Raw genomic sequence first — 25,543 nt, 5'->3', positions numbered from 1 at the left:
TAACTCGAACCCGTAGGATTGCCACCTCTATTAGAGATCCAGGCATATTGCAATTTGGACACTAGAACAAATGACACAATTCTCGTTTTATGCTATATGTCATTTGGATTATAAGCTAGGTAGCTAGTGCTGCAATACGTGGATGGCACCAAAGACCAAACCCTAATTCGATAGAAATTGGAAGAGAGAGAGAGGGATCGATCTCATTCTCACACCGCCCATTAAATAGAGAGAGTAGCTAGAAAGATTGGTGGAGGGCACGTTAGTCAGTTCAGGGGCTTTAAATAAGTATGACAAAAATGGAAACGCCATTGCGAGAAATGGTGTGAATTTGCACCTGCAAAGCTCTTTCATTTAGCTAAAACTAGAACGTCCTCTCTGCCCTTTCGGCAAATTACAATTCCAATGTCTTTTTCCAACTCAGAGAGACTAAGACTCCCACATCCCCATCTCTCTCTCACTCTCTCTTTTATAATTATCTTTAGCTTTAGCTCCCTCTACTCTATATTGACAAAGAAAGAAAGGGGCTATCAGTCGTTTCCAGAGAGCAAGTGTGGAAAAAAAGTCGAAACACTTTGCCTTCTTTGAGATTCGGAATTTTCCGAAAGCTGAAGTGGCCGGAAGTGTGGCCAAAGCTCAGGTCTGTATGTGGGCTTTTTCCCATCTGTTTTCGAAGAAAAATAGAAAGGAAAAACACAACTGGGTCTCGGTTAGATCTTGTTAAATATGTTATGCAACTTGCTTTTTATAACAATATGGATTTACCGAAATGCATGGTTTCTTTTCTTTATTGGTTTTGTTATATCTTCTTAGATCTGTTGTCAGAGCAAGGGAATCTTCTATACTTCCTTTGCATGAACAAGATCTCTTTTCCATTTCTCTCCCTTCCTTTTTCAGCAAAAATCTTACAAATTCTTGCCTTGCAAAACAACACCTGTGTGTATTCATGTTCCGTCCCTGATGCTTTTTCTTCTTTGCCCTGATGGCCAACTCTTGCCATACCTACACTTCTTTTTGGCTATATTTTATGGTTGGATTTCGGAAATCTTTACAAATACTTTCAAATCTCTTCTACTCCAGTTTCTTTGGAGTTGATACCCTTTTCTCTATAAGTTTTCTTTGATGATCTAAAAGTAACGTTGAGTCTGTGAGGGAACAAAAGCTCAAAGCAAGTTTAGGTCTACCATATATGCACGCAAACCCACACTTGAGAAAGAGAGAGAGAGAGAGGGGGGCGGGGGGAGGGGTTTGTAACTATGAAACAAAACCCAAAAATCTTGGTTCATTTTACCAGCCATAGATATTCTTTACTTTGAAAGTTCGTGGGACGATAGGTTATGGGTCACTTTTTCTCCATGCTCTTCTTCCTTCTAATTGTTGTTTTTTCTCAGTGGTTTTGCAGCCTTTATTACTTGTACATACGGCAGAAACCATTCATTATGCTGGATCTGCATCTGCTCTCACTCATTTTTCTCTTAGCTTAATTTTCAACACCTTGTTTACAGAACTCATACATCTCATCTTTCCAAACCAAGAAAAAAAACCTTGTGTATGAGACAAACTCTAAGCTGGCAGGCGTATTGGTTGCAGGGTTTTATAGGAAGTGATCTGTGACAATGGGGAGAGGAAAGATCGAGATCAAGAGGATAGAGAACACCACCAACCGTCAGGTTACCTTTTGCAAGCGCAGGAACGGGCTGCTCAAGAAAGCTTATGAACTGTCAGTCCTTTGCGATGCAGAAGTAGCTCTCATTGTCTTCTCCAGCCGTGGCCGCCTCTACGAGTACTCAAACAACAAGTAATTAATCTCTTCTCTTCTCTTTTCTTTCCCACATCATGCTATATTTGGTCTTGTTCATTTGATTTCTTGCTTGTGGGTTTTCAATGTCATTTACCTTTAATCAAATGGCAATAATGGTTTCAACATTTTCAATACAAAATAATTGAAGGAGACAATGTATTTTATGTGTTATTTTCCTGAGCTGAAAACAGAAGAGAGCACAGAAGGAAGTCAGCCACATCTTAAGTTAAGGGCCTGTGGTTGTTTGCTACCTTGGAGAGAGTCAGAAGCTATTTTTCCTAATATGGCTAAGAGATTATTAGCACTTCAGTATGGCTGACAGTGATAGGACCAATAATTCTATTCATTGGACAAAGGTCAACATAATTTTTAATTAGCAGTCAAGTATTTGATTTATTGATTTATACATGATTTTTTACTTAAAAAGTAAGGTTTGAATTCCTCCTCCCCAATTAAAAAAAACTTAATTTTTAATTATTTTAAGAATTAAAAATAAAATATTCTTCTCATTACAAAAGAAATCATTTTGAAACATTATAAAATTGATATTTTATTAAAATATTAAAAAAATTTATCTTTTAATTTTTGAAGGATTTTTTTAATCTTTTGGCCTTGAAAAGATGTATATTAAAAAAAAGAGAAAGAACTAAATAAGATAAGAAATCTTAAATTGGTCAAACTTCTTTCTTATTTTACATGTCAAAGATTCAATTTGAAAGAAAAGAGTAAGACTTATTCAACATCTTGTTATGCATTTGTAGCATTACTTCATGTTGCTTCAATATATATATATATATATATGCCAATAAACAATGTTTTCAATTTTGAAAGGTAAAGTTTTATATATTGATTGAAATGAGATTAATCGAATGTCATGTCAAGTCTATAACCATGTTTATCATGCTTTAGACTTAAAGCAGCATTACCAACCTACACTGGTTAACACTGCAAAAACACCAATAAACAATATGTATGTATGTATGTATGTATGATATTAATTATTCCCAATATATAGTTCGGTTTTATGACTTTAGTAGATGGCTTAGTTTCCATATCTCTAGCATGTATGCATGTATGCACATTCATGCTATAAAGGGCTACTTCCAATATAGACGTAATTAAAGCTCCTCCAATGAATGAGTTTGGTCTCATTCGATGGTATATATGCATGTGCTGTGGTAGTTGGTTAGATCAGTGTTTTCAAAACTGGCCTGGACAATGTTGAACCGTTCAGGAATATTGAGGCCATCTCTTCTTGTCTTGTGAGATAGTCAACAGGTTCAATCATTTTCATTGCCTAATCTTATAAATCATGATAATTTAAATACGTCTTTTTCTAATTAAAAGCATGTGTTTTGCTTGGTGGTTTGGCAAATTAACTAAATTAACTGACACTTAGAGGCTGAAAGGTTCAAAGGACGTATAAATAGGGTGATTAGGAAGGCTTGCTGATACATCACGTTAGCATTACAAGATATGAAGTTATTAATTTACTACTACCAATCCTAATCAGGTTGTAACGCATTTTAGTTACTGAATTCATGATATTACCATATACCTAACGTGGTATCTAATGGTTAGAACTTGAAACTTCAAGAAAGAGATCTTCGGTTTCGGGAAAATGAGGTTTATGGAACAAGAAAGGGCTTTCTCCCTTTATTTCATTCAAATCCAATGCCTTTAACGTTTCCCAAAACTATTCTAGGATATTACCATAAATCACTTGCTTGAACCCATTATATAATTAATTCATAATTTATTCCAAGTAATGTTGCGTTATAAAGGGCACAGCAGAAGGTAAGTAGAGGTTAGGTGTGGAGTTACTTGAATTCTTCAATTAAATCAGGCAACATATTAAGATCTGTTAATCCCCATTTTAAACCTTTAATTACTCCAACTTTTCAATAGTAAATGAATCATTGTAAGCATGGAAATAGTCAATCAATGGAGAATTTAAATATGAAACCTACACAATGAACATCACCTAATTAAATTTCACCTAGTAAAAAAAATGAAGAAAAAGTAAGGATAATTACTAAATACCATTCCATAAAAATTCACTATTGGATGTGTTATATGACCAAAAATAAATAGATTAGACCTTTGAAACGCCAGCATTGTAGATATCTAATGAAAAATTGTTGGACCAATATACCATGCTACCATTGGTGAGAATGGGGCTCCATCATCTGCTAACTTTTCCATTCATATCGAAGCCATTATGAATTCATTGGCATTTTAGAATATAATTTGCTTCGGAGATACACTTTTTAGAATAAAAAAAGATTGTTAAGTTCTTGTTTAATTACTTGTTTAATACCATTTAGAAATAGATAAGAAATTAGTTTTAAGAGTTATTTACATTGAATCAATTTTTTTGTTGTATTAAAATCTATTCTTAACATGAAAATTTGTAAAAAAAAAGATTATATAAAGAGTAAATTGTATCAATTATCCATGATTTTGTACTAATATTTTATTTACATATGTTAGTATAAAACTCAATTTTTAGACTTACAATCTTTTAAAAGTATTCAAAATTCATCTATATTGTCAATCACGGATAAAATCAGATGAAATCTAACACTTTAAAATCGCGTGGATATCTACATGTCAAAAACATGTAAGCCTATTTAACTTTTTTTTTCTAGGACACTAGACAAAAACAGGGTTTTTCTTATAAAATTTTTTTTGTCAGAAAAATTCCATCGACAATACTATTCATTATTTACAGATTTATGATGGAATGGTATTAAAATTTTTAGAAAGGCAATTTTCAAAAAAGAAATTTAAAGAGGCTTCCATTGGATTTTAGATGGAATTCCAATGAATATTTTGATAAAATTTTGTCCAATAAAAAAAGATAAATCACAAAAAAAAAGTCAACGAGAAATTTTATGATGAAAATTTTCAATGGAATACATTACTAATTGAGGTATTAATCATTGAATTTTTCATAAAAAATCTGTTGAAAAAGTACATTACGAAATATTGACTTTTTTTAACCAAAAAGTGCTGAGATTCGGCTTCATGCTCAAACATAAAAATAATCAAGAAATAAAAGTATAACGCAACATAAAAATAAAAATACATTTAATCAGAGAAATAACTAAAAACCCTCAAGATAAATGTTTGTGTTTTTCATACAATTTTCATATTAATAATGAACACTCATAGGTTTAAGTATTATGCACCTTGCTCTAGATATCGTAATCAAGAGCAAATTAAATCCAAAAACTCTTGTGATGAAGCAAGTAATCCTAAAAGAGAATAAGACAGTTTGAATCCTGCAGGCAAAATTTTTACTTCTTCACTTTTAGGATTTATCAAATCTTTAGCCACCTAAGTATTTGGCCTCTAACAGTAATCCCTGCAATGACTAAACAAGACCTTCTAAAATGTAGGATTTTACTTGTGCTAGCAAGTTTTGTTTCTAAAACAAAAATACAAAAAGTTTTTATCGAATCTTATTTCTATCAAACAAAGAAAATTATTATTTTTTTCTTATTTTTATGAAACAGTTAAGAAGTGGCTGAAGGCTTAGAGTTTTAGTTGGCTAACATAATGTATTTATATAGCCAAACTAAATTATAACCCTAGATACAAACATTTGTATTTTTATTCAATTAAGTCATTGTGAACTTAATTAATTTTCTCACTTTATTTTGGTCTATTTTAATTAAGTCCAACCTAATTGATTATCCTTATTTAATCTCAATTATGTCACTTAATGTGTGTGAACCATTAGGTTTCTAACATGTTGGTAATAAATATAAATCATAATTAAATATCAATTTAACAATTGATTTATATTTATAAATCATGAACGGCATCTAGCAATACATCATGACCACCCAAATATTAGAGAATCAATTAAAGAATTTGACAAAGCTCTTCAGTGGTAAGCTTCTCAGTGTAACACGGTCCTTTCATCAAATATCCTGAATATGTCATAAAGTATAGCTTAATGTCTACTTATGACATTCCATATTAGTTTTTATAATTTATAATTAACTTTATGAATTTAAGAAACTAACTTTCCTCAAATTCATCATGCTTTTGACCAAAGACTTTATACAAGTTAATCTAGAATTAAGAACAAGTGAGATACATCCCTTCATATCACTTGTGGTGATAAATCCTCTCTTGACCACTCATCCACCTTCGTATGCTTCCCACCATACTTAAAAACACCCTGTTTAGGCATCTAGTCATTTCCAGATCCATAGAAGTGAAATCAAAGTATATCATTCTCCATACAAGATGACTTAGTGTTTCAAGTCTGAAAACTAGTTGCACGACTATCACATGATAACATATTCTATAAACACTTGACTGAAATATCAAATGGAGTTCTCATAGCAGATCATGTTCAGTGAACTTGTTCTTAACAAGCACCCACATATTATCCTCAAGTATCTCATATACTTCAATCTATGAGATCGATTATTTATTTCCTTAGTAAAGAGGCTTAACATGTACTAGTTTTTGAGAATTATCAATGTTTTGTCTTGACAATACAATAACTAGGAACAATTTTAGGAACATGGCTTTGATACATAGTGATCTCATAATTGTAACAACTTTACAATTCTCTTACAAGGCCTCTATGTTCCATAGGCTTCATCCAATTAGTACTTAATAAATTCTTATTGTTGCACTAACATGAAAGAAAACTTCTATCACATATAGTTATTCGATTATATATGCATTAAATTACAATATATATTCCTTGACCAATCTAATTGGCTTAAAGACATATACCAAAAACAAGTCCATAAAAAAAACTAGTTCTTTTTTGGTAATGGGATATTAGTAATGGATGAATAAATGGATGTATATGAAATACTTTTAAAATATCAAAAATTCAAATTTTGAGTTTTATAAATTACAGATAAAAATGAAATATTACTCAAATATTATAAATGATATATAATTGCATTTTTACTCTCTATAAACAAAAAGTTGTGCATGTCTTATGAAAATTACCCAAGAAATAGCAAATATAAAATCTTGAAAAATCAAGCAAATAGAAAAATACAAAAAATTTTGTCTTTAGAAAAGAAAACAGAATAAATTTTATATTGTTCAATTTCTCACCTATATTCAGAGTGAAATAATTCTTTTACTATTGAAAAATTAAAATACAATAAAATCTCTCAATGGCTCCCAAATCAACTCAAAGATCACTCGTACAATCTCTTTCAATAGCCTTGCAAGAACCTTCACTCACACCCACATTATCTCCACCTAGAGCAAAAGATAAAGTTCCAAGGTGTTTCCTTTCTAAGGCTTTTAAAAACACTACTTATCTTCTAAGGCGTACAGACCTATATTTATAATACAAAAATTCAAAATAAATACGATTAAGACTCAATTTAAAACATACAACTACTCATATTGTACACAAACTAGAATCCTAATTGAATAACATTTTGAATTCTACTTCGTCCAAAATTCAAATTAATCTCCACCTTTGACTTGAATTCAAACTCGTTAAACATTTTTCCACCTATTGCATTCATTCTTTCACAATCGTCTATACCACGGAAACCTTTCATCACCTCTTCAGTAAATGAAATCTCACTTTAGTAGCTACCATCCCCTACGCATGTTCCCATCCCTTTGATGCTTAACCTTTTAGATAATACAAACCATTATGCAAATTCCCTCTCATTAAAGCCATTTTGTATTGTGTGACTTTTACGACTTCACCACTAGCAAAATATCCATACCCTTTGGAGTCTAATAGGCTCAATGTTATTAGATTCTATGCACCTTTGGGATATAGGTCACACCACCCAAAAAACACATAACACCATCAAACATTTTGATCCTTACAACTCCAAGACCCTTGACTTTGATAATTGACTTATTGACCAAAGTCAAATTTCTATTCAGCTCTTCTTGAAGGAAATCAAAAATAATAATCTTTTTGGAAGCATACATGAGTGACACAAGCAGAATCTAAATATCAACTATCACTTGAATTAGCATCCATACCTTTTGAGATTGCAAAAACAGTATCACAATCGTCATTGTTGGTAAATGAAAATGCATTCACTTTTGTTCCCATTACTCTCATCTCTTTTTGTAGGACAATCTTTCTGAATATATTCATACCTTTTACGTCAAAAGTGCTAAACGTTGTCAAATCTAGACTTTTCACCCTTAGATACCTTATAGTTGATTTGTTCTTCTGAACCTCAGCCACCAATGTCAAGTCAACTAAATCACTACCCAATTCCTTACTTTTCTTTTGAGTTTCATAAGACATTAATGTTATTTGTGCCTGCTTTAAAGTTATTGTATCCTTCTCAAACATTAGAGATTCCATAACTACCTCATAAGAGTATATGAGAAACAACAATGCTTTCCTCTTGCACCATCTTCATGTCAACCTTTTTTAACTGATCAATGATTTGTCGAACTCGTTTATATGCTTCACTAAGTCTCCATTCTCCTTCATCTTCAAGTGATACAACTTTTGCCTAAGCTTCAACTTGATGGAAAGAATTTTCATCAAATAAACTTCTCCAACATTGTCCACAACTTTAGAGTAGATCCCTCATCAAGAAGATTGTTAAACATGTTTATCCCTAAAGTAAAGTTGAATAGTGCTACCATGCCTTGCCTCTGACTTTGCCCATTTGGTTGCCCTTTCTCCTTCCTTAGCAAAAGGCATATTAAACCTAACTACACAAAGAGATCTTTCGTCCTTTTTTGTCATTGTGTGAAATTAGTCTTTCCATCAAACTTCTCAATTAAGAAATTCATAAAACTAATAAATTTCAACATCTTTACTGAAACTTGATCTACCAAACTCAAAGCTTTGACTAGTTTATTATGAAAATTATCAAAGAAACAACAAAGATAAAACCCAAAAGTGTTGGTTGGCTAGTACAGGATCAATTCTATTGTTGACCATGGAGGTATTATATAGTGTACATGAGTTTTCTTTTCTAATATATGAATTGAATGATGATGGTATGTTACAACGAGTCTATAATTGATTTAGTTGAAGAAAAATGCAACGCAATGTATTATCTCCCACGTCAATAACTAGCAAGAAAAATGCCTTTAGTTCAATCCACCTTAACTTTCATGTCACATCATTAGTAAGCAGTGAGGCCTCCACCCATTATTTTCTTTGTGGGCTTAGTAGTGTATCTTATCCCCCACAATATATTCTTATTCTTCAATTTCTTCTTTGATTATTCATTTGATTCCATCCATCCCCATAAGTATTTGTGAGATTGTGGACAAACCTTTATTGGCCGGTACCAAACCGAACTTTTGACATTAAACCATGGCCACTTTCTTTCTTCTTTACTTTTAGCGAGTCCAAGCCCATGCAATAAATTATTATTTTCTATGAAACTTTTGAATCACTTTTCTTTTCCATTTTTAGCATTTGCACAGCTGATCACCATACTTTCCCCCATACTTCTCTTCCTTCTTCCCCATACTTTCTTCCCTTTAATGGCTTTGAAGATTTTTTATCCTTTTCTCTAATGGGAAGCAATCTAGATCCTTCTTAGCCTTGTCTTTAGATTTTCACTATAAAAGGGATTGCAACTATCCTTCGTCCTTTGCTTAGCCTTTCCTTTAGTTCCCTCTCCTAACATCATAAAGCAACGCTGATTTGTACTTGGTTTTTGACTATAGGGTTTCTTTTCTTTGGAGTTCTTTTTGATTGAAAGAGTAAAAGGTAACAAATTATATCAATGTAGCAACACAAGCTAAAATAAGTAAATAACCTAAAAGTATTATTACATTTCATTATTTTCATGAGCATGTACCCTCCATAAATAGGCATCCATGACCTCTTTCCATACGCTGTCCCTTCCTTTCTTTGTCCATTTCCTTTACCTTTTGTTTTCCAAAGTAATACAAAGAGTTGAATATGGATCGAATTATGCATTTTGTTTACTTTAAAAGATAGGTATACATACACGTACACTCATATCTGCTGAAACATTTATTTCATTGTCATATTTTTATTAAAACATAAGAGCATTTTCATTAAAAAAAAGGTAGTGGTACATGACAATATAAGAAGAGATATAAAATCCCCTCCTCTACTTCACTTATGTATAAAAAGCAACAACAGAACCAATCCGGTTGCACTGAGATCAATAACAGAACTAGTCCATTACCATATTATTACTTATGTGATTTTGCAAAGTATATAGATTGAGCTATGATGAAGTGTTCTTCTTGCTTCCAGCCAAGCTGTCATGTTGCTCCTTTTAATTTTTGTTTTTGTTTGAGTGGTTGTTCTTGTTCCCTCTCTTTTGCACATTCAATCTATCTATAAATATTAGTTTCTTGGCTGAGAATATATATATATATATATATATATATATATATATATATATATATATATATATATATATATTGAATCACCGGAACAATTTGATTCAATCTGCATGAATTATAGTCCTAGTTGACCCAAAAATCAATGTCCAAAATCTCTTATAACTCAATTTGTATATAGTGATCTAAAAATCAAAACAACTTAAACTTGAACTGATCTATCTAATTGCGACACTCTTAACTCAAACAGCGAAGAATATAATGAAAATATGCATTTAAGCTTTACTAGGAAAGAAAAAGCACAATGCGTATATGTTCTATTTGTTTAATTACATGCTTATTTATGCTTATGTTCTCGAATGCAGCATAAGATCAACAATAGAGAGGTACAAGAAGGCATGTTCAGATAGTTCAAACACAAACTCGGTTATTGAAATCAATGCTCAGGTAAATATTTTCATGCATACTTTATTATTAAGAGGAAAGGGAGACGGCAGTATCTCAAAGCCAAGACACAATACTTTGGTGGTAATCCTTTCCCATTGCATAGTGAACATGAGATTTTCAGTCTAAAGTTGAATAATCTGATTGATAGCTCCTTCCATGATTACTAGTTTTTGGACATGTGTATCACGGTGCATGTAATTTTATATTTTTGAATTGTTTATAGTATTTAATTAAATAAAAATTATAAATTAGTAGTAAAGTTTTTAAACCCTATAAACGGGTTAAAGAATTAACCTGTATCATATTAAGATATATTTTTAGAAGTTAATAAGTTAATTAATTATCAAATTAACATATTACAATCTTTAAAAACTCCATTATTAGTCTATAGAATAATAATCCTTAATCTAATTGTTAAAATTAGGAAAAACTTAAGTGTACTAAATTAGATAATTTTAATTTTATGCAAGTATTTATGTAGTATTCTAACTTAAATTTTTAGGTTAAATTATATAATTACTCCCTCTACTCTATAAAAAATGTGTATTTAATCCCTATATAATAATTTGTGTAAATTGAGTCCATGTAGCTCTTTAATTTGTTAATTTTAGTCCAAACTCTGACACCATTAAATTTTCACCACTAAATATGTTGACATAATCTTTTGACCAAATTAAGATGACATTTATTGAAATGATGTGGCATTTTCTTGTTGATTTGATGTTGATTATGTGCTGACTTGTCATTTATTATGTTGACGTGGCATTGATTGGATTAACAATAGTTTATGCAATTATGCTGACATGGCACTTGCTAATGTGGGGAGAAATGCTAACAGCTACAATGGACAAAACCCTACCTCGCAAGTCAACAATTAATCTTGCCACCTTAGCAATTCTCGCCATGTCAGCAAGCGCCATGTCAGCATAAATTATTGTCAGTCCAATCAATGTCATGACAACATAATAAATGTCAAGTCAGAACAAAATCAACGCCACGTCAACAAGAAAATGCCACATTATCTCAATCAATGTCATCTTAGCTTGATCAAAAAACCATATCAGTATACTTACCAATGAAAAGTTAACCATGTTAGGATTTGGATTAAAATTAACAAATAGAAAAAGTATAAAAACTTAATTTACACAAAATATTATACGAAGATTAACTTTAAATTTTTTATAGAATGCAAAAATTAATTGCATAATTTGAGCAAATTTTTAGCTATAGTGTGAATTATTAGGAGACTGAATAAAACTAACTTTTGATCAAATTTTGAATAATGCTAAACACACTGACTTAACTTTGATCTAAAAGTAACCAATTAGGTATCTCCATCTAATTCTCTATTATTGAATGATGATTTAGTTCGGTTAGGATTATTTATTGTGAGATGGTTTAAATTAAATAAACTAATAGAATTATTAAATTAAAGAATAAATTGTTAGTCCCTTATAAAAACTAAATTATTAATCTTAAATTTTGATAAAAATATTTAAGTAAGTCACTTTTAACTTTTTCAGAAATTGACATTTTTATATAGAGAAAAGAGAATAAAGTATAATGTGGAGTGATTCTTCGTATTTTGTCAGGGTATAGTGGTCATAACAAGTTCAACATTATACATATTGGGTGCAAAATATGCATACATTTCAAGTTCCATGGCCTTAAATGTGTTGTTAATAACAACAATATGTAGCATAGTTATGCTTCTAATTAATTAAGTTCTTACTTCAAAGAGTAGAGTAGCTCTACAAGGGACATGTGTTTTTTTCTTTTAGTCAAACAGTCATTTTTATTAATAGGTAAAGCTTATACAGTAGCACACTTGAAACACAATGAACTGAAAAAGAAAACACCTAATATAAAAAACAACTCCATTGCACATAAAGCCACAAAAAACATGTAAACAACATTCCTAAAATGATCACCTAAAGACACCAACAATCTGCAGCTTGAATCCAAACAATAGTATACACTCATCCTGAGCATGTATATATCAATGTCTGTTCTTGTTGCACATAGCCAATCACCAACATGCAGTGAACATGTTTGAGTCGGTCTATTTCCATTTTTACAAGTGCGTTCGCGAAGTGATTAACTTCTCTATAAATCCATCTTGTATCTATAAATCTATGAGGGGCATGAGGACCTTTTCTGACCATATGTTTTTTATTAACTATGTATGTATATGAATAATAGACCTCATATTATTGCATGAATATGCATGACAAGAATCACCATTTCTACAAATTTGTTCCATGAAAGAATCTTACTTTTTCTTGCTATTTTGAATCATCAACTGAATGTAGTATTATCAACAAGAATCAGCCAAGTTAAGACAGCAGATTCAAATGCTTCAGAATTCTAACAGGTAATATCCTTGAATAATAATAATAATAATCATATGAACAAAGATGAAAAAGGAGATAGATTTATTTTCCTTTACGCATGGATCACATGTATATTTAATCAACTTTCTTATATAAATTGAAAGGGACAGATTCAATCATAACGAAAGCAAGTTTGGTGATTGAAGGAAAGGAATCGTTTATGTTGATTCAAATGTTGCTTATACTTTTCTATCCTTGTCAATCTGAAGGCACCTAATGGGAGATTCCTTGAGTTCCTTAACTGTGAAGGAGTTAAAGCAGCTAGAGAATAGGCTTGAACGGGGCATTACTAGGATCAGGTCAAAGAAGGTAAAATATCACAACAAAAATTTAAGGAAATACCACAGTTTCAATGCATCAAACCAATCAATCATTGCTATGAAACCTATGTAGTGTTTATCATGATATGCACTTAATTATCAATATTATTCACATAAACCTATAATTATACCTGTAGTAGAGATTCAGCATCTAATAGAACTCATGTGTCGGATTCAAAATGGTATACATGGGTTGCATTCAGCTAGAATTATGATCAATAGATCATGTGTAGATACATCAAAACTTGTTCCTGACCTGCTTCTATGACTAACTCTCATATTTAGTGTCTATACTGTGTTTTTTTTTTTATTATCTTATATAAGTTACTCTTCTTCTCTGTTTCTCTTTGCTTCAACAGCACGAAATGCTGCTAGCTGAAATAGAGTATTTGCAGAAAAGGGTGAATCCCAAATTTCTTATGACTTTCCTAACTTCGTTTATTCCTATTCTAAATTCTATGACATTGGTTATAACTCACTCTGTATCCTTTGCTACCTTGTTAGGAAATCGAGTTGGAAAATGAAAGCGTTTGTCTCCGAACCAAGGTAATTTTACACCATGCTATATCCCAACACATACATTTTCTTTAAAGATATGTTTTTCATTGAAGATTACATCAATGTCGACTTAAATCTAACAAACTGAAAGCTCATCACTCGACAAAAACAGCATATATACTCTCTCTAAAAACTGTTTAGCAGAGTTTGGTCTTCTGTTAATTTCCCATGCACGCCATAATTCCTGGATTCAATACAACACAGCTGCCTTATGTTTCCTTCCCAGGTGTCTTACACGTGAAACACCCTGCATCTACACTTATACAAGAATTGCTTTGCATGGATACCATGAATGTGTATAATAATGCTTTGTTTTACAACCCCTTAGGATTGAATTACCAACCTGGGCCCATAGGCTCCAACCCAATGTGGGCTGGATTTTGACTTAAATATAAATATGTAGGTTAGAGATGGGCCTAGCTCAAAAAGATTATTATATTAATAAAATATGTGTTTCATTTAATTTTAATTGCAGAATAAAATTATTAAAATATATTAATAATTTTTATCATTTGAATAATAAAATATTATGCAAACAGGTGAATCTGGGACTTGGACTTGGCTTGTAAAAATGTGGCCCAAGATTTGACTCATAAACATCTCTAATTGTATTATATATATATATATATATATATATTATGACAGCATGAAGCTTTTGCACTCAACCACAGTCCACAGCCCAAGCTTGTTGATGTAGATATATAGATAATTACTAACACAATGATTTACAATTCCCAAATTACATAAATAACTAGTGAAAGGAATTAGAATGTTTATTTTGCAGAATGAGATAGATGGAGAATGGAATAGTTATTCTATAAGAATAAAATAAGTCAAACATATAATAGAACAATTATTATATTATTTTAATTTTTTATTAACAAAAATCATTTAAAATAATAAAAAAATAAGTTATAAAGTGACAAATTTGTCATTTATTTAATTTAATAAACTTTTTAGAGTTTTTGAAACTCATTCTTTATACAATATGTTATTATTAAATTATTTGTTATTAAAATATTAAGGTTTAGCATTAAAATATTAACATGATTTTTGTTTTAATTTTTTCTCTTTTTAATTTCTTTTTTTTCATAATTTTATCAAAATTATATTAATAAATTAATAATTTTTTATTAAAATGTTTAAATATTATTAATTTAAAGTATTAATAAATTAATAATATATCATTAAAATATGACTATTATTTTTCTATTAATTTCTTTGCTCTCTATTTTAATTTTTCTATTAAAAGGGGAGGGAAATGAATTGTATCCTCAATGTAACAGTTTATACTACAATTTAAGAGGTGACAGCATACACTGAATATTTGGGGGAATGGAGGCAATATGACAACACAGTACTAGCATTGGTGGAGCCAAGATGGTGACTGCCGTTGCCTCTCAATTTTTTTTATTATTATATAAATAAAAATTGATATATATATATATATATAGTATTCATGATTCTTATATGTACTTTANTGATATATATATATATATATAGATTCATGATCTTATATGATTACCCTTTAGTCACTCTTCATGTGAAATTTTAAATCCATCACTGAGTACTGTTATAACATAGTGAAATCTAACTGTGTTGTTGATCAGAGATAGAATCCATATATATATTTATGCATTTATTTGAAATGTTAGATTGCAGAAATCGAGAGGCTACAGCAAGCTAACATGGTAACTGGACCAGAGCTAAATGCGATCCAAGCATTAGCTTCTCGCAATTTCTTCAGCCCAAATGTGATTGAGGGAGGAACTGCCTACTCTCATCCGGACAAGAAGATCCTCCATCTTGGGTAATATATTTATTTATTTCTCTCTTGCACTGCAAATAAAGAGATGGGACTCATAATTCATGATTGTTTTTGTCACATGCATTTGCAGGTAGAGATCAGTTGGACAACAAATCTGGAAAAATGGTGTTTTGATATAATAATAAATAAGCATTTGAACCGTATGTAAAAGGATCATGAAGTTCATGTGATGTAGCTCTTTACTTGTTATGTGCTTGATTTGGAGTAGCACTCTTGACTTCTAAAATATATGACGCATATGGAGTGTGGAGTATGGACATGTTTAGTTTGCTTTTATTAACTAATGCCATGGACCAGATACCATCAATTATGTTAAAAGTAATTTCATTCTGAAGATTTTATAGCAGCATTTGAGTATTTCACCTAATAGTTGTATTTAAATTTTTTTTAAAAAAAAAATTAATAATATAAAAGTAGAAAAGATAATAAATTTTTGCATATAAATATAAATATATATATATATATATATATTTTTTTGGAGAGAGAATAAATTATTCATTTAGTCACTTCTTAAAAGTTTCTGTTTTAATCACCCAAGGTTTGACAATTTCAAATTTGATTATTAACATTCATAAACACTAACTTTTTATTTACTTAATTATTAAAAATCAGTGATCGTTTGACGTCAATCGACTTTTAAGTATGTGACTCATGAATTGATATAAAAATATCACGTAAATAACCATTTACTTTTTAAGGATTGAATGATTAACACATTAACTATTATAAATTTTGGTGACAAACATCTGTCAATTATTTTCTCGTTGATTTCTTCCCTCTTTGGCATGTAAGAAACACATATGATCCATAGTGCTCAACACTTTAATATTTACACAGGTATAACTTAGGTAGGTTAAACAAGACAAGCTTAAGTTGCACAAGTGTGAACACTAACACTCCAGGATTTACCTAAATATAGCACTTTTGAAAGAATTGAAAATATTTGCAATCACATAACCCGCTCCAACAGCTTGAGAGAAAAGGAGCGACTGTTGAGTCAATGGCTGATTCAAAGAATGGCACATCGACTTTCAGCTTGCTTGCGGAGCTCTTCAGTCTCCCTCTGTGCTCTTTCCAGATTCTCTCTCAGCTTGCGAATCTCATCGTTTGATTTCATTTGAGCTGCCTGTGCCTGCTCTTCCGCCTTCAGCCGCGCTGCCTGTTCCTCTGCTAGTTGCTGCTCAAGCCTTGTGGTCGTCTCCTTCAGCTTTGATTCAACCTGTACAACACCATGTTCATTAAGCAGAAAAAAGACTTCGGAATGTTCGCTATGATGACTGAAATGGCACCAAAATTTTCTTGATAAACCAAAATATAATTAGTGAAAACTAAATAACCAGTCACATCCACGGACGTGAATTGTTAAAAGGAAACAGTTTAGACATTCCCTGCCAGTGAGATACTGCATTTGACCCGGGTAAAATGAAATTAACAAGGACAGTCTTCATTAGCAGCACATCAGACCAATGCTTAGATAAAACAAGAAAGCAATGATTCTCACACGACAATGCCCAGCCATAAGTAAACTTAAAAGTAGGTGAAGAAACAAAGGAACTTGTGAAGAGATTTTATAAATATTGGTATAGATGGAAGGCTATGAATAAAAAGTAGAGTAAAAACTACATTTGATGGTAATCTAAACTATGTTACTCCCAATTTTCCTTTTTTTGTTTAAGTACCCACATCCAACACATATCCAGCAGACATTACTTAAGAGGTCCAACAGTCCAAATAAATAAAAACCTAAGAAAAAAGTTGAACTTGCCTATGTCAGACACATACTCGTATATGATCTCACCCTCAAGTCCCGAGCAACAAGGTCTAAATGAAAGAATAAAAACATGAATAGACTGAAAATTAGTCAAAGCAAAAGAGTACATCAACAGGTCAATGCCTCTACTCCTCAAGTAGAATTAGACAAGGCCAAAATGCAACACATTGGGAACAGTCAACACAGGAATAGACTGACTCAAGAGAGTCCTTGCTAAGAACAATTATGAGGGATATTTGAATGGGCATATCAGAAAAAATAATGCAGGGTTCAAAAGGGTACGGTTATGGAGATAGAAATGAGGAAGGAGACCCAAATTGGAAGTTTGCAATGGCATGCTGTACGTAGTGTTAGCTAACAATTCTTTCAAAAGGATCCCGATTTAATAACATCAATAAATTTGGATATACTACTTGTCAAATAGATTTCTTCCTCACTAGAAAATCATATAAAACTCTTGAAAATATGGTAAGGTTACATGTGATGTACTACTGCAGAGATGGTGGATAATATGTGATGGTCCTTCCAATGAGTAATCATTTTGACATTTAGGATTTGCTTATCCACAAGTAGGGGAGAATAAATTGAAAGCTGGTGCAAGTTGGATGAAATGAAAAACTGCAGAAAATTGATACATAACATGATGATAAGATACCAGCCAAGCTGAAAAGGAAAGTTCGTAAGTTATACAGGCATTAATACTAGGATATCAGCCAAATTGAAATGATTTCTCTTTTCTAATTCTATAAGTCACCATACTTCACGGCACAGATTAAGAAGCAGTTAGAACAAGGACACAGAGGTGATAGCTGTATTTAATATTTTTTCTAAAAATTTTTTATAGCATTGATAAACTATAGTTTTAATGTTAAAAAGTACAAAAAATATATTAAATATTAGTATGGAACATAGAAAAAAGTAAGAATTGTAGGTGTTCAAAAAGAAAAATGAACATATCTATGGAACAAATTAAAAAGAAAAGACAAACATTCAATTTGAAACAAAGAGAGTAATTTTTAAAAAGATGCAATGCAATTAGATGAGCTGAGATGGGAGATGATGTCAGCATTAGAAAAGCATCATTTTCTCTTCCAAAATAAATCAAAGTAAATGCGATGCACCATAGGCATTTTCAAGACAACAAACCAATAGAAACAACTTGAGATGAATAGCTAACAGGTATGTACCATTACTGCCCTCCTTTTGACTTTAAGGAAAACAAAATAGCTAAAATGCAAATAGAAGAAAGATACACAAGAAATGACACCTGAATGTAGTGGGAACAGCCTGATAGAGCACATTGGCAGCAGCCTGCAAAGGTGTTTAGAAGGCATACTGAGGCTGGTTCTAAGGCCGAAGCCTTAATTTGGCACTTGTCCTAAGATGAGAAGCTTATTGGTAGCTTTGAGTAGGCATTATTAGTTGCTTTTGAGTCATAGATTTAGGTATCTCTAAGCTAATATTGCATGTTTTTGTTTCATTTTCAATTTCTGGAATTTTAAGTGTTCAAGGTCAGTTATGTAATCTTTTGAGAAGCTGGAGATTGAAGATTCATTATTCTAGAGTCATAGTTTGGGTTTTCCTTCTATATTGGGTTTTTATTCATACTTTAGTTAACAGCAATGGGCTTCCTCTTATTTTAAGGAATCATATACACTAGAAAGATCTATAAGATTGAGATGTAAACACAAATACACATCACCAATAAGAAAGAAATTCAAATTACCATCAGTGTAATTCGCCTAAGCTGCTCTTCATATGATCTTTCAATCTGCTCCTTCAAATCAGATATTTCTCGCTTAGAGTAGCCTTCTAGAGAAGCAACCTCTTGTTGCTGATCACGAAGTTTAGTTGCCCCTTTCTGTCCAATAAATACAGTCTCTCACATCACTTCTTTATACTAAAATCACCGCAAACTGAAAAGAATATAAAGACACTGACCTTCAGTTCAGCAAACAACTCATCAGAATATGGTTGCCCACCATTCTGTGCTATGACCATGTTCACAAGTGACAGAAGATCCTGAACTTGTTTTGCTCTCTTGGTTTCATCCTTGGTCTTGTTGTCAAAAAGTACAAGCCGGTTTCCACAAAGAACTAAAATATCCTGGTCAATTTGAACAGAAAAGTAAGTATCTGTAGCTATTGCACATCAATTGTGATTAAGTTCCAATATGCTCACTGACAAAGTACTTAAAACTTCAATATAAGACCAGAATTATCTGAATCAGTATCTAAATTGATAAAAGCAAGATATGCTTTTCTGAGAGCCTAGCATTCTATGCTACACAAGCATACCCCCATTCTCCCACCAATTTCATAGCATTGAAAAACATACTGCTTATAAGAAGAATAAGACGTAGAAGGAAGAGTCTGCCTATTCCGCTCCAACCAAGTACATTAAACAAAAACTTATAGGGCCACTACACCAAATATTAAGCTTTTTTCATCAACCACTTTACCATTTTAATAAGATACACCTAATGAATAAATTTTGGCAATAAAATAATCTAGATGCAATGAAAAGAAAATACCATAAAACCCAAAAGAATATTCAACATGATATAAGAAGATCAACTGATTCCCAATTATTTCCTTTATACTTAAGACAGAAAATGCCCTTGTCATGAGCATGTCATCTATAAGAACCTCTGTCAGCTATGCAGACAATGGCAACCTTTTGAAAGAACCTAAGCAATAAAATCTTCTTAAACCAAACACTTGTGTATCTATCAGCCCTCGAACAAAGATAAAAAGAACAGATCATAAAGTTGCCATCCAACTCAAGCTCTAGTAACTTTGATCTCTAACCCAAACTGGCATACATAACATAAATAATCCTCCAACCATATCCAGCTCACATTCATAAAAAGCCCAAAAATGTTAGTACCACCTAAATTTCACACCAAAGCCAACCAAATAATGAACTTTTACATTTCGTCAAATCAATAAGTTAAAAAGCTAACTATGACATTGATCAGACAGACAAGCTAATAAGCTCATGTGTCCAGAAATGGAGAGACACAGAGAAAATGTATTAAAACTCAATAAAATCAAAATTTTGAACTTTAAATCTAAGCAAAGCACTATACCCTCATAATTAGAAAATGTCAAACATGATATTAAACCTGTTAGGACCCCAATTTTTCCCATCACTTCATCAGGATTGTATTCTTCAAACCTCAACAAATAAGTGAACTGAACACAATAAAGTCTGCCATAATTGAAAAAATAAAGTTATATTCTAGTTTAGGAAACAACCTTTAATGGCTGCGGACACTCACGGCCCAAATAATCTTCCAACGTTTCCTCATTATCTTCAAGCTCATCCCCACCAGTAAACACTACAATCATGTAGTCAACAATTCTGCTTCCAAACAAAGTCTGCAAACTACGCAAAGCTGCTTCTTCTTCTTTTGAAAAGCGGGTCCTAACTGAGAAAACCACAAGAACTGCATGGATCCCATCCTTGGCAAGATCAATACATTTGACAATTTCTTTACCAAGGAATTCAGATCCAGCTGAAATATCAAACAACCCTGCAATGACATGTTAAATTAGTCCTTTACACATTGATAACCTCAGAAAGAATAGTCTTTCAATGACCAAGTCATTGATACTACTATCAAATAATATGATTGGAAAAACAATACAAGTAAGACACCATACCAGGAGTATCAATGACATTAACAATTTGCCCATCTTTGAGCGTTGTTGTCCGCAATTCACAAGTACTAGTAACCCCAGATGAGCTAGCCCTTGATTTGAAGGACTTTCGTCCAAGAATGCTATTGCCAGTTGCACTTTTCCCATTGCCCGTACGTCCAACTAAAACCACAGTCCTGACTCCATTGGAAGGTGAGGTAAACTCCCAATCATCATCTATCGCACTTCCACCCATCTTACAAGATTACCTGCTGCATGGGAAAACACTTCTACCCTTGAGACCACTAATCCCACCATTAATTGAATTACAATAATGCATCTCATCAGTTAATAACGCAATGTTCCTTATTTTTTTCAATACCACACACTTTACAATAATACCTGAACCAAACGTGGAAAGCTACTCAACTCCAACCAATTAAACCAACAAATAGAAAAGATAAAACATATTCAAAAGTCAAGAAAATGAATTGATAGAGGTCTAGAGACCATTGAACTAACTTAAAAGCCCCACTCATATTCAAGCACGTAATTTCATCTTTATCGTCGATAATTACAGTCTACCAAATTAAACAATTCTCTCAAATTCTAAATATTTACAATAAATTTAAACTCCACAAAAAAAAAAAACTGGGGCTCATGCATCAAAGACTGAACTCCACTGCAGCCACGAAGATGCAATTATATGAATAAATTAATAAAATTTAAATCAGCGAAGGATCCAGTTCGAAAAAAAATTTTAAAAAAAAAACCTCAAAAAATGGGAAATTTTCAGGTAGTTTTTATGACCGAGATAATTCCGGCAGAAAATCAGGCGACATTAACAGGAAGAAAGAACAAAATCTCAATATAAGCTGAAATAATCGCTTACCGGAGATGGAAGAAAGCGAGAATACGAAGAGATAAGACTTCGATCGAGAAGAAAGTATATTTTATTATATATATATATATAGGTAGGAGAAAGAGAGGAGGAAACTTCTGCTTAGGGATAACCGGGACTGTTTGTTGACTACATACGTACTAGCTTTATATTAAGGTTACTTTCGGTAGAACGTGATTGTTGAGTATATAATTATAAAAAAATAATTATTAAAAATAAAATTTTATAATATTTAATATAATAAAGAAAAGTGATAATTACAAAACATATAATTATTTAGAGCATTATATTGTAGTGTTTGGTTTGTAATCATTTTATTGAGAATATAATGTAAATTGACAAAATTATTCTTATATATAAAAAAATATATAAATTTAATATATTTATAATTTTTAATATAAAATTTGACATTTGAACTTTAAATAATTAAAATAATAAAAAAGAATATTAAAAAAGTAACATAATATTTTTATATTAATTATTTAAATATTAAAATATATAAAATTACTAAATATTTATTTTTATCTTAAACTTATAAAAATTAAAAACGAAAAACATTATCCAAAAAAATTCTATCTATAGATAGAAAATTCTATTGAATAGATTATATTATCCATCGATAAATAGATACCTATTACTAAAAGTTTGAATATAATCTATCGATATATGTTCTCATCTATCAATAAATGTATTATTTTAAACGTTCTTGATATTTTTTTCTCTCAAACAGTAGCACTCAAACACATTTTGCTTTCAAATCCTCTTAATTCTTTAGTAAATTTCCTCCATTTTAAACCGTTTAAATTTTCTTTCTTAATTTTCGATATAAAAAGCATAAATTTTTCTCAAAACACTTATAAATTCTTAAAAATTTAAATTAAGGTTTCATAAAATCTAAAATCTCAATCTCTTCAGTTTTTAGATTTGGTGATGAAATTTGACCCAAATGTCTTGGTGACGGGCTACCTTTCCTAAGGGCAGTGAAAAAAATGAGAACAATGCAAGGTAAGAAAAAGGAGAAAAAGCCAAAAGGCAAGAAAAAAGAAAGTGGTGAAAAAGGTAGGAAGGAAAAAAAAGGTCAAGAGGTTAAGTTGGGGAACAAAATTTTTTTTACTTTTCATTTGCTAAAGGAAAGTAACTTTCCCTCCGAGAGAGAAGAGAATGACATTTCATGCTCTTATTGCAATAACATTGCTGAGGGATTACTTTCCCATCCCCAAAACATCAACCAAATGCAGCAATTTGATTCCTTGCATTTTAATTGTAAGGAATGTTCCTCATTTCCCATCTACCAAACATCCCCTAGATGTCCTTTATGCAATTCACCCAATCAAATATTGCAATAAAAAGTTATTATATAATTTAATTAATAAAATGAATTTAATAAATATAATTTTTAAAATAATTTTTAAATTATTTAAGTTTAAAAACAATTAGGCTAATAAGGAAACGAAAGGTAATTGTATCAATCACAGGTGTATACATCTCAGCATAATCAATCTCAAGTCTTTAAGAGAAGCCTTAGGTTACAAGTTGGGCTTTCTATCTCATGACCTCATTTTTCTAATTTCGTTTTTGGACAAAAGCCCACTTGTATCCAACAAGCTTTATATTGTCAAGGTTCGAGCTACAAGTCTGAAAACCTTTCGTTTAACTAGGGAAGCCAATTCAGCATGGATTGCTTCCTCCCACTTGGGCCAATCTTGCTTTTGACGACATTCGATAATAAATCACGATTCATAATCTCATGAGCAATTGAGAGTGCAAAAATGTTATCGAGGATTATCTCATTCTAATCCCTAATCTCATTATAATATTTAATAGAGATTTTGGTATTCTTGGGGTCGGTGATATTTTCATTGGTTCGTGCCTATTCAAGGGCAATAGGCTCTTTTGGAGCAAGCTCAATACCAGGCTCTTTTGGAGCAAATCCCTTATTCCTCCCCCTTTGTTTTCGAGGGGCAATGTCTTTTGATTTTATCGACCTTTCAAGCTTCAAGCGTGGGCCATTTTGATCCATTTCAGCTTAGGAACAACAATTGGAGCATTCATAATTGGAATATAAGACTTCGTGACTATAGCAGTATCATTAAATGCGTCAGGAAGTCTATTGACAATAGCTTGTAAATAAATTATAAGTTGCACCTCGTTTTCACATTCAAGAATTCTTTGATCTGAATGGGATAGATTTTTCTCATTCTAGGAGAAATTCTTAATTGGTTTCAGGTTCTTAGTTATGGAAGCCTTAGGTATCTTAATTGATGGAAACATTATCTCATCAAAATAACAATCCGTTAATCTAGCGGCAAGAAAATCACACGTTATTAGTTCCAACAACCTTATAATGGATGGTGAATCAAACTCAACATAAATGTCCAAATGGCATTGGGGACCCATTTTAGTCTTTTTTGGTAATGTTACAAGCACCTGTACAATACAACCAAATGTGCTTAAATGTGAAATGCCTGGTTCATAGCCTAAAACCAATTGCATGGGAGATTGCAAAAGGTTAGTAGTGGGGCATAATCTAATTAGTGTCACATCATGCAAAGCAACATGACCTCACGTTGAAGAGTCAAGCTTTGTCCTCAATAAAAGAGTATGAGCGATAATTTGGATGTGTTTAATTAGGGATTCTGCCAATCCGTTCTAAATATGAATATGTGGAACTGAGTACTCAACCTTGATTCCCAGTGAAACACAATACGTATAAAAGCTTTTTGATGTAAATTCACCAACATTGTTCATCCTTATGCTCTTGATTAAATAATTAGGGAAGTGTATCCAAAGCTTTATAATCTGTGCTAGTATAAGTGCAAAGGCAACGTTGCTCGTAGATAATTGGCAAACATAGGATTGTTTGCAAGATGCGTCCCCTAATACAATAAAATATCATAATGGCCCATTTGTCGGTTGTGTTGGTCCACAAATATCACCTTGAATTTTTTACAAAAATAAAGAGGATTCAAGATCAACTTTTGTCATAGAAGATTTAGTAATGAGCTTCCTTGTGAATAAGTTTCACAAGTATAATCCTTGGACAATAAAACCTTTTTATCTTTTAAAGGGCGTCTTTTAGTATTTTGGATTATCCTATGCATCATCGTAACTCCTGGGTGACCTAGGCAATTATGCCAAAATCTAAATTCATCGATATTTACCAGTTTCTAACACATGGTAACGTAGGATTCAATAGCTCTAATAGTGACACAATACAATCCTATAGTTAAAGTTTTCAGCTTCTCATGGATGGTTTTTTGGCCATCTTATAAAAGGTAATACAAATACTGTCACGACCCGGTATTCCCCTCGAGCCCGTGACAACCGCCGCGGTGTTCCGGTAGACACTTATTGTCCGAAATGTCAACCCGAAATCCCGCAAGGCTTTACTATCAGTTTCTTTGTTCCCTTGTGAGCAACCATTGTAAAATATCGTGTTCTAAAAGATTTTAAGCTGTTCCCAACTTATAAACAAATAAAATATTAATTTTCGTCTCACAGGGGTAATTTGGTCATTTTCTCAAAAATTTCGAAAACTGGCTAAAACGTAATATACAGATC

The 25,543-nt window shown here is 31.7% G+C and overlaps 2 protein-coding genes across 5 annotated transcripts; one reads left to right on the top strand and one right to left on the bottom strand.

Annotated features, from left to right (window-relative positions):
• Nucleotides 460-16,015, top strand: LOC18593065 (agamous-like MADS-box protein AGL11). 3 transcript variants are annotated; one of them, XM_018125323.1, is made up of 9 exons: nucleotides 460-640; nucleotides 1,591-1,798; nucleotides 10,486-10,567; nucleotides 12,880-12,941; nucleotides 13,170-13,269; nucleotides 13,640-13,681; nucleotides 13,785-13,826; nucleotides 15,494-15,648; nucleotides 15,737-16,015. In XM_018125323.1, exons 2-9 carry the CDS (start codon nucleotides 1,617-1,619, stop codon nucleotides 15,738-15,740), a joined length of 669 nt encoding a protein of 222 aa, XP_017980812.1. In that variant the 5' UTR covers nucleotides 460-640; nucleotides 1,591-1,616; the 3' UTR covers nucleotides 15,741-16,015. The 3 variants fall into 3 exon arrangements, with proteins under 3 accessions (XP_017980812.1, XP_007020164.1, XP_017980813.1); XM_018125324.1 differs by lacking the exon at nucleotides 460-640 and adding an exon at nucleotides 1,235-1,335; XM_007020102.2 differs by lacking the exon at nucleotides 15,737-16,015 and having other exon boundaries at nucleotides 15,494-15,652.
• Nucleotides 16,372-22,077, bottom strand: LOC18593064 (protein AIG1). Of its 2 annotated transcripts, none has more exons than XM_007020100.2 (6): nucleotides 21,974-22,077; nucleotides 21,106-21,353; nucleotides 20,698-20,975; nucleotides 19,379-19,543; nucleotides 19,164-19,298; nucleotides 16,372-16,885 (listed from the first exon to the last, which is right to left on the bottom strand). In XM_007020100.2, the coding sequence occupies exons 2-6, from the start codon at nucleotides 21,335-21,337 to the stop codon at nucleotides 16,676-16,678; spliced, it is 1,020 nt and encodes a 339-aa protein (XP_007020162.2). In that variant the 5' UTR covers nucleotides 21,338-21,353; nucleotides 21,974-22,077; the 3' UTR covers nucleotides 16,372-16,675. The 2 variants fall into 2 exon arrangements, with proteins under 2 accessions (XP_007020162.2, XP_017981432.1); XM_018125943.1 differs by having other exon boundaries at nucleotides 21,106-21,350; nucleotides 21,974-22,068.

The sequence above is a fragment of the Theobroma cacao genome, chromosome 8 (genome assembly GCF_000208745.1).
Source record: "Theobroma cacao cultivar B97-61/B2 chromosome 8, Criollo_cocoa_genome_V2, whole genome shotgun sequence".
In the NCBI taxonomy this organism is placed as follows: Eukaryota; Viridiplantae; Streptophyta; class Magnoliopsida; order Malvales; family Malvaceae; genus Theobroma; species Theobroma cacao.
Note: the sequence above shows the minus strand (reverse complement) of the source record. Positions and strands in the feature narration are given on the sequence as shown.